This window comes from Narcine bancroftii, chromosome 11 (assembly GCF_036971445.1).
Source record: "Narcine bancroftii isolate sNarBan1 chromosome 11, sNarBan1.hap1, whole genome shotgun sequence".
Classification (NCBI taxonomy): Eukaryota; Metazoa; Chordata; class Chondrichthyes; order Torpediniformes; family Narcinidae; genus Narcine; species Narcine bancroftii.
The window spans coordinates 75,236,976-75,247,746 of record NC_091479.1 but is presented as its reverse complement, the minus strand read 5'-3'; the positions used below and the strand labels follow the sequence as shown (position 1 = coordinate 75,247,746).

Below are 10,771 nucleotides of genomic sequence, written 5' to 3'. Positions count from 1 at the left end.
TCTTGAAAATATTAATGCGAGACTTAATAGAAGTGTACAAGTTTATGAAAGGTTATGATGGGAAGAAATAGTTTCCACTGCGGAAATTTAAAAATATTTAAGCGTATAGAAAACTATGTAATGGGGTGATTGCCTGAAATGTCAGTAGAAACATGTTCAATATGAAATGATAAATTGTTTAAAGTTAGAATTTTCAGGGCTGAGTAGAAAGAGCAAGAGCAGGATTGATTGGACAGCTCAAGGATCTGGCACATGTGAAATTACATTCTTTTGTGTACAAGATCCTATCATTGTAGTGGGTACACAGGAGGGAGAAAAAACTGTTCAACAAGAACACACAAAATCAAATTAATAAATGCAGAAGTTATGATATTTGAATCTACTTACCCACAGGTTTATTGACATCTGCAGCACTACTGTGCAAAGTCTTTGAAGACGACGATGAATTACTTCCATTGGACAACCCGTGTAAAGGCTTGAAACCAGAACCATTGCCAAATCCTCCAAATCCAGCATTTCCAGTCGGTGATGCAAGACCGGAAAACCCTTTGAAAATTCCACCTCCTTCAGACTGAAATATTTTGAAAATAAAATTGATTAGCATACTTTTCAAAGAAGAATACAAGATTCACTGGCAACTTATTAATGTTCATATTTAGTGCAGAATGTGAAATCATCATATCAAATGGTCTTGTAAGGCTCAAGGTGAATGGGCCATTTCTATACCCCTTTTCTACAATGGTGATTTAAAACCACCTTGTACATTAAAATGTACTGAAATATTAGTCATACAACACAAAACAGGCCCTTTGGCCCAATGAGTCTGTGCTAAGAATCAAGCACTTAATTACACTAATCCCATTTTTCTCTCCCCATATTCTCGGGATATTTCCCAGATTCTATCATCCAGACTAGATTCTAATTTACAGCAGTCACCTAACCTACCAAACAGCACATCTTTAGAATGCAAGAGGAAACCCATATGATCAGAAGGGAGAACATGCAAATTCCAAGGACTTGAACTCAAACTTGGATTACTGGAGCTATGATGCAGCTATTTACTGCACCACACACCAGTTACTGAAGGAATCATAAGATCCTTTATTCATTGTTCAAATTTTATTCCTTCAAATATTTCAACCCTGAAAATATGCAACTAATTCAAGTGACAAAGATGTTTAACATATGCACAAATTAATGGCAATCTTCTAAAAGTGCACGAAATTTTAGTAAGCCTTTGTTATATCAGTAATATAGACTTGCAAATTATTGAATTTCAAGCTTCAATTTATAATGTCCTAAATTGAGAGCTCAAGTAGCCCAGAGGGAAAACAGAACAGCCAAGAGTAGAGATTAAAAATACAAGCTGTAAAAGTGCTGAATAGGACAAATCCAAATAAGAGATCCTGAAACTCAAAACTGAACAACAGTGAGATACTGTGGGCCAACAGTGGTAGTATCAGCATATTTTATCATCAGTTGTAATCTCATTGAGACATCACACCACTGCCATTCAACTGGGGGATCAATTCTGATTCACTGCCAGGGAAGCATGGAAGCACCAGATTTAACTAATTAATGGTGAATATCTAGCAAAACTACAAAAGACCATCAATTCCAAACAGCAAAAGTAGCACATTGTGAACAGAGATAAACAATCCCAATCTCTGAACATTTTCTTCAATTGTGAATGATAATGGCTGGACAATTAAACTGGTTAGGAAAGCTCCATAAAATTTCCATCCTCTAAAACATAGAACATAACAGCACAGTACAGGCCCTTCCGCCCATGACGTTGTTCCAACCCACATAGACCTACCAAAAAAAAACTAAACCCTCCCTTGTAAGGCTCAAGGTGAATGGGAAAACTTTAAGAGACAACAAGGGGTTACAAAGCGGGTAATAAGAAATGGGAAAAAGGATTATGAAAGTAAATTGGCACAAAATATAAAAACAGAAAGCAAAAAATTTTTAAAATATATAAAACGCAAGAGGATGGCCAGAGTTAACATAGGACCCTTGGAGTATGAGAAAGGAAAACTGGTAGCAAAAAATGAGGAAATGGCCGAGGCATTAAACAAATATTTTGTGTCAGTCTTCACGGTGGAAGATACATCCAGCATGCCCAAGTGCGGAGTTAAGGATGCGAATGTTGGTGAGGGCTTTGATAAAATAGTTGTTACAAAGGAAGTAGTGATGGAGCAACTAATGGGACGAAAGCCAGACAAATCACCTGGTCCTGATGATATGCATCCAAGGGTTTTGAAGGAAATGGCAGAAGTTATAGTTGATGCATTGGTGGTCATATACCAAAATTCCTTGGATTCTGGGCAGGTCCCGGCAGACTGGAAGACAGCAAACGTCACGCCACTTTTTAAGAAGGGATGTAGGCAGAATACTGGAAATTATCGGCCAATTAGCTTGACGTCTGTAGTTGGAAAAATGCTTGAAGTCGTCATTAAAGATGAAATAGTGAAACTTTTGGAACGTAAGGGTTCAATCAGGCAGACGCAGCATGGTTTTAGAAAGGGAAGACTTGTTTGACAAACTTGTTAGGATTCTTTGAGGATATAATGGGTGCGGTGGATAGAGGAGAACAGGTTGATGTTGTATATTTGGATTTCCAGAAAGCGTTTAATAAGGTGCCGCACAAGAGACTTCTCGGTAAGTTACAGGAAAGTGGAGTCCGGGGAAGTATATTGGCCTGGATTGAAAATTGGTTGTCTGACAGGAGACAGAGAGTCGGGATAAATGGGAGTTTTTCAGGTTGGTCAGAGTTAGCCCCACAACTGTTCATCATTTATATTGATGACTTGGAGGAGGGGACAAAATGTGGTGTAGCCAAGTTTGCGGATGACACTGAATTGAGTGGAAGAGCAAATTGTAATGAGGATGTGGAGAGTCTGCAGAGGGATATAGTTAAGCTGGATGAGTGGGCAAAAGTCTGGCAGATGGAGTACAATGTTAGTAAGTATGAGGTTATCCACTTTGGCAAGAAAAATAAAAGCTGAATATTATTTAAAGGGTGAAAAACTACAGCATGCTGTTGTGCAGAGGGACTTGGGAGTGCTTGTGCATGAATCGCAAAAAGTTAGGTTGCAGGTGCAGCAGGTTATTAAGAAGGCAAATGGAATGTTGGCCATTGCTAGAGGAATTGAATTCAGGAGTAGGGAGGTAATGTTGCAACTGTATAAGGTACTGGTGAGACCGCACCTGGAGTACTGTATCCAGTTCTGGTCTCCATATTTGAGAAAGGATATACTGGCTTTGGAGACAGTCCAGAGGAGGTTTACTAGGTTGATCCCTGGGATGAAGGGGTTGACTTATGATGAAAGATTAAATCGTCTAGGATTGTATTCGCTCGAGTTCAGAAGAATGAGAGGAGATCTTATAGAAACATATAGGATTATGAAGGGTATGGATAGGATAGATGTAGGAAGGTTTTTTGAGCTGGCCGTGGAAACTAAAACGAGAGGACACAGTCTCAAGATTTGGGGGAGTAGATTTAGGACAGAAATGAGGAAAAATAGTTTTTCCCAGAGAGTAGTGAATGTTTGGAATTCTCTAACCAGGGAAGTGGTTGAGGCTGCCTCATTAAACATATTTAAAATTCGGTTAGATAAATTTTTACATGATAGAGGAATTAGGGGATATGGGGAGAAGGCAGGTAGGTGGAGTTAGGTCATAAATTAGATCAGCCATGATCGTATTGAATGGCGGAGCAGGCTCGATGGGCCATTTTTGGCCTACTCCTGTTCCTACTTTCTATGTTCCTATGTAAAACCACACTATTTTTCTTTCATCCATGTTCCAGTCCAAGAATCTCTTAAATGCCCCTATTGTTCCAGCCTCTACCACCACTCCTGGCAATGTATTCCAGGCACCCACAACTCTATGCGTATATAATTTTTTTTTCCCATGACGTCTTCCCTAAACTTTCCTCCCTTCACTTTGTACAGATGTCCTTTGATGCTCACTACTCCCACACTAAGAAAAAGGCACTGGCTATCTATCTTATCTATGTTGCTCAGAATCTTGTAGACCTCTATGAAGTCACCTCTCATCCTTCTTCACTCCAAAGAGAAAAGTCCAACATCTGCTAAATTTGCCTCACAAGACACATTTTCCCATCCAGGCAACATCCTAGTAAATCTCATCAGCACCCTCTCCATAGCTTCCACACCTTTCCTATAATGAGGTGACCAGAACTGAACACAATATTCTAAGTGTGATCTCACCAGATATTTATAGAGCTGCAACATTATATCATGACTCCTGAACTCAGTCCCCCAATTAATGAATCCAGCATACCATAGGCCACGTGTGGCTCTTTTACAGATAGCGTGTGGCTCACGGAAATACGTTGGCTGAGACAGGAATTATACTAGCCAGTACTCACAATGAGAGTCTTAGTGATTGAAAATATTTGTTACATATATACACATGTAATAGTCAGCACCATGTAAAAGTCTACCCCAGTTTTGGCCATGGCCACTCGCCCATCCAAGTTCTCGATGCCCTGACTGTGGATTTACCACCCAGTCCCGGACACCCAACTTCCTGACTGCAGACTTACCACCTGGTCCAGGCCGCCCGCCCATCTGAGCTCCCAACGCCTCAAACGACACAAATACTTAGTGGTCAAAAGTAGAAAAAATTGGTGCACAAAATTAGACTATTACACAAGTATATATGCTATGTATACATTTTGATCACTGAAACTAATACAAATTAGCAGTTTAAAAACTAAATACATGAATATTACATACATGTAATTCTTAATATTTATATAAGATTTTTGTAACAAAATGTGCATGCAAGAGTGTAAAAACGTCTATGTAATATTTTTTTCATTTGCGGCTCTCAAACATCTGATGTTTGGCCACCCCTGTCTCATCAACCTGTATGGCGACTTTAAGATATCTATTGATTTGGACCCTAAGGTCTTCCTGTTTTTCCACAATGTTATGTAGCCTACCATTTACTCTGACTTCAAGTTTGACCTACCAAAATGCCTCACCCCACTTGCTCCAAGAAAATGACGCATATAACAGCTGCAAAACAAAAAAAAGCCGCTGTGACGGCGCACATCCTCATGGCGAACCGGCCCTGCTTGTATTGCCATGTGGCGGGGCAGCCATGGGGAAATGGCATCGTCAGAGGTTTCTCTGGCTCCAGCATCCCTTCCAGCGTGCACCCTGGGCAGCGATTATGATGTCATAATGCACCAGGTGACTGAGCTCATGCTGCCCTTATAGGGGCGTGCTGAATTTGAATAAAAAGTCATTAATGACCCTCAACGTGGTGGCTGTGTTTCTTCCACTGCTCACACCGCCACAGTGGTGACCCCAATGAGCCCAGACATTTTTCTGGACTCAAAACACCATGGATTCAGCAGAGGTTAACGTTGTCTCCATCAAACTTCCCCCCTTTTGGACCCACTGACCAAGAACGTGGTTCGGGCAGGAGGAAGCACAATTTCAAATCCGCAACATCAGATGCCACGATGTTCTATCATGTCATGAGCACTCTGGACCAAGATACGGCAGTGAGGGTGGACAACGTCATCCACCACCCCCTGGCTATGGGCAAGTATACCCCCCTCAAAGACCTGCTGCTTGGAACTTTCAAGCTAACTCCCCAGCAATGGGCTTCCAGGCTCCTTCACCTAGATGGGATTGGGGACCATACTCCATCGGCGCTGATGGATGAAATGCTGGCCCTAGTGGAAAACCACAAACCTAGTTTTCTCTTCTGCTAGATATTCCTGGAACAGATGCCGGAGGACATCCAGCTGCTCCTCACAGATGAAGTCTTCTCAAACCCGAGGAGAGCAGCAGCCCGTGCGGATGCCCTCTGGCGCACGAAGAGGGAGAACAAGGCAGCCCTCAACCAGGTGGCATGACCAGGAGCCAGCCAAGACCAAGCCAGAGGAGAGCCAGTCGACCTGGTTTTTCTTCCACCAGCGCTGGGGAACACATGCCCGTAAGTGCCGCCAGCCCTGTGGGTTTCAGGGAAATGACCAGGCCAGCTGTTGTTAATGGCTGCAACAGCTGGCCACACAAACAGCCTCCTTCATGTGACGGACAGATCCACCGGCCGCCGATTCCTGGTGGACACAGGGTCTGACCTCAGCGTCCTCCCTCCCCCCCCCACCCCCACCCCCACAGCATTAGAGACTCGCACCCGATCTCAAGGTCCAACCCTGTGGGCGGCCAACGGCTCCACCATCAGGACCTACGGCACCAGCAGGGCACAGATCCAGATGAGGAAAAAGTTCCACTGGAGGTTCAGCCTAGCCTCCGTGGGCACCGCGCTGTTAGGGGCCGACTTCCTCAGAGCTCATCGCCTACTGGTTGACATGAAGGGCAAAAGGCTGGTCAATGCCCAAATGTTCTACTCCACTCGAATGGACACAGAAGCCCACAGGCCTGAAATCGCCACCATAGCCACTGCCAGGGACGAGTTGAACGAGATCCTCCACAAATTCCCCGCCATCTTAGAGCCACAATTCAACGCCACCCTGCCCCAGCACGGGGTCTTCCATCACATCACCAGACAAGGCCCCTCGCTGCATGCTAGACCCAGACGGCTGCTGCCTGAGAAGTTCCAGCAGGCAAAGGAGTTCTCCAGGCTCCAGAAACTGGGAATCGTCCAGCGCTCGGGCATCGCCACTCCATATGGTCCTGAAATCATCCGGGGGCTGGAGACCATGTGGGGACTACCATTGGTTGAATGACACAACCACCCTCGCCAGATACCCGGTGCCCCTCATACAGGACTTCTCCGCCAACCTCCACGGCGCACGGGTCTTCTCCAAAGTGGACCTCGTACGGGAATACCATCAGATCCCGGTGCATCCAGATGACATGGGTAAGACAGCCATTATCACCCCTTTCGGCCTCGAATTCATGCGTAAACCCTTTGGTCGAAAGAATGCGGCCCAAAGATTCCAGCGCCTCATGGACGTGGTTGGAAAAGATCTGGATTTTGTGTTCATTTACCTGCACGATATTCTCATTGCCAGTCGCAACCACGACAAACACAAAGCCCACCTCCGCACACTCTTTGCCCAGCTGGCGGGCTTCGGCCTCACGGTCAACGTGGCCAAATGTCAGTTCGGCAAGGAGTCCCTCCAGTTCCTGGGGCACACCATTTCACCGCTGGGGCTGTGCTGGCGCCGGAGAAGGTAGCAGCTGTTTAACAATTCCCCAACCCCTCCACCCTGAAAGGCCTCCAAGTTTGCGGGGATGGTGAACTTTTACCATCGTTTCATCCCCGGAGCCATGCGCACTATGCACCCATTGTTCGCACTCATGGCCACTAAAGAAAATACTTTATCATGGTCAGAGGAGGTGGACAGGGCTTTCATCGCAACAAAGGAGGATCTAGCCAGTGCCACGCTGCTGGTGCACCAGTGGCCGGAGGCGCACACGGTGCTCTCCGTGGACGCCTCAGCTATGGCAGTGGGGGGGGGGGGTCCTGGAACAGTGGCTCGATGGACAATAGTGCCCACTGGCCTTTTCAGCAAGAAAGCAGCTGCGCCCGCCAGAGCTCAATTACAGTGCCTTTGACCGGGAGCTCCTGGCACATTATTTGGCCATCTGCCATTTCCACTACTTCCTCGAGGGCAGGCCGTTCACAGCCTTCACAGATCACAAACCTCTCACTCAAGCACTGGCGATGGCCAAGGATCTGTGGTCCACCAGACAACAGCGCCACCTTTCGTATGTGTCTGAGTTCACGACTGACATCTGACACAGGGCCAGCAAGGACAATGTAGTGGCGGATGCGCTCTCCTGTCCAGCCATCAACACTCTCGCACCCGGCCTGGATTATGAGCAACTGGCTCAGGCACAGAGGAACGATGCGGAGACGCAGGTCTTGTGGACCGCCACCTAGGGCCTCAAACTCAAGGATGGCCGGGTGCCCAGAAGCCTGGACACATTGCTCTGTGATGCTGGGGGGGAAAGAGAGAAACTTTTTACAGTGGACTGCCTGAAGGTGACCCATCTGGACTTATCACAGCCAGTCCAGATGGCCGCGCCCAAGTGCCGGGGCCAGCCACCAAAGCAACAGGGAGCGTAGCCAGTTCTGCGGGGGTGGGGGTTGTGTAGCGGCCTCACATCCTCACGGCTAACTGGCCCTGCTTGTATTGCCATGTGGCGGGGCAGCCATGGGGAAATTGCGTCATCAGGTTTCACTCCAACTCCAGCATCCCTTTCAGCGTGCACCCTAGGCAGCGATTAAGATGTCACCATGCACCAGGTGACTGAGCTCATGCTGCCCTTATAGGGGCGTGCTGAATTTGAATAAAAAGTCATTAACGACCCTCATTGTGGTGGCTGTATTTCTTCCACTGCTCACACTGCATCAATCCTCTCATCAACATTCAATGGAGATCAAGGATACATAGCTCCAGAATTAATTTGGGTTTTGATCCATACAAACAAGAGCTGAATTTAGTTGTGGCATCAAACTGCAAAACCCTCTTAAGACTTGAGTCATAAATGGCACATAAAAAAGATGTCTCTGGTTGTTGAAGGCTAATCATGCAGTCTTACACTATTTGTCAAGGCAGTGTCTGAGCCTTAATCATCTTAACCTTCTGAGCAAAAGAGAGCATTGAGTGGTATTATTTGCAGCTCAAATTAATCCAAATATGGCATTATCTCAGCAGGATTTGGACAAGATCCAAGCTTAGACTGATGGCCCAATAATCAATAATGGTAAAGATCACCTTCTCATCAAAACTTGAAGCAAACATAAAAAACACCAAAGATGGAGACAAACAGAAAGGAATCAAGATATTCAAGAGTACAATCTTATGGCTGTTTTCACCATTGATTTTCTAGCTAAATGGTGAAAATGCATTCCACGATTTTGCAGAACTGTTAAATGAGATGGCAATTCAGTTTTATAATGCCAGTTAGTATTGCTCATCAGAACTTAACTTCTCCCTTTACTTCCACAGTTTAGTTGCTTTCAAATTTAATTCTAAATCCATGCATAATTTAAGCATGTTTTAAGCAAGGTTCAACCAACAAGAGATACTTAAGCAATCCAACAAGGACATCGAACCAGAAGGTAGTGAATGCAACTTAGAGCAAAACACAAACTTCCCTCCCTTCCATGGACTACAGCAACATCGCCTGCTGCCTAGGAAAGGCAGCCAATGTATTGAAGGATCCATCACACCATCAGGGAAAAGATTTAAGAGTGTGAAAACACACATCAACAGGCTTTTTAAAAAAATTCATCTCCAGCCATCAGGCTCGTGACTGAACCCCATGAAAGTGCAATCATGCTACTGCCCTAACTTAGTGCTAAATGATCCTACTCTCTGTGAAATTGCTCTTTATATGGGTATATGAATGATGGATAGCCTGCTCAAAGAACCCTTCCCACTCTTCTAGGTATTTTGTGACAAGATTTAAATTAATTTGACCATGATATTATTGTAGAAATTAATCATGGTGAAGTAGATAGGCTTGAAATAATCTTTCTTCCTTTACAATCCAAGTAATCACATATGCTCATGGAACCACACAAAATTCAGAATATCAGACATTCAAATTTACAATATGAATAAAATGCCATTTTAAACAATTAAATTGAAACAATGAGAACAAAACTATATTTGCAATAGAGTACATTAAAAATTTTTAACAGATGCATAACCCTTCAAATTAGTTTTGTGATTATTGTGGTGCTTGATACATCATGCTGTAGATTTAGTCTCTAGCAAAAGGATGATGCTTTTGTTAGTCTTCCACAAAATGTATCTGTCCTCATCCATAGGGTACATGAGAACACAATAAATAACAAAGAGTGCCTTCAAGCAGAACATTCAGAGATGACACCTGGAAATTTTACACAGGAATAAATTTTAGATTTGAAATGTACTGAGAGAATTTTTTTTTTAAATTCTGCATTTTCAAGTGAGCTTGAAGAATAAGCCACAATTGAAAAAAATTATTTTTCAGTTCCAAACAGGTTATTTGGCATTAATTAGCCTCACCATTATTTCAATTAGAAAGTCAGACCATTGATTTCAATGACAATCTGACACATACAACACAGTACAGGCACTGTTTCCCAAGATGGAAATGTAAAATACGAGAGGGTATAGATTTAAGGGGGGGGGGGAAAGAAGGGGGAGTTTAAAGGAGATTCAGAAACATTTTAAAAAAAACATGAAGTATGTGGTGCATTGAATGTGCATTCAGGGGAGATGATGGAAGCAGATTTGATAGCAATGTTTAAGCGGCATTTAGACAGGCACAAAAACAGGCAGATAATGGAGGGATGTAGACAATGTGCAAACAGATGGGATTAATTTGAATTAGCATCATGGTCAGCAGATATCATTGTACTGTATTATTCTAAGTAAAATACTTTCTCGGTAGAAATCCGAACAAAGAATACTTCTGAATTATGTAAACGTAAATCAATCAATCAAGATTTTCTGAAAATTTGCTTTCAAGAATTAATGACATTTTGTTTACATGCTAAATAAGAGTAAACAATCCATGTGTTTAAATATCTGTGGATTGTTGTACGCAGGCACCCTCCACCCCCAGCTATTTTTTTTATTAATTTGTTCATTCATATTTCAGTCGTGACTGCAATCTGGCTACACCAACTTTTACTGCTGACAATTCTAAAAATTGGATGCTACATTAAGATAACTGAAATCTATTCTTCCATATTTTTGTACCTTGAAATAAGGTCCACTCTCAGAATTTACAGGCATTTAAATTTTTATAAT

General features: G+C 43.6%; 1 protein-coding gene across 8 annotated transcripts in view; it reads right to left on the bottom strand.

The window, feature by feature from the left end:
* Positions 1-10,771, bottom strand: part of nup50 (nucleoporin 50) — a 77,270-nt gene that overhangs the window by 50,426 nt on the left and 16,073 nt on the right. For all 8 annotated transcript variants that reach the window (XR_011346596.1, XM_069903458.1, XM_069903462.1 and 5 more), the window contains exon 4: positions 388-571. Coding sequence is in view for 7 of the 8 variants with exons in the window: in XM_069903458.1 (XP_069759559.1) it covers positions 388-571 (184 nt within the window). In the remaining variant the exon portion in view is untranslated. The remainder of the gene's footprint in view (positions 1-387; positions 572-10,771) is intronic.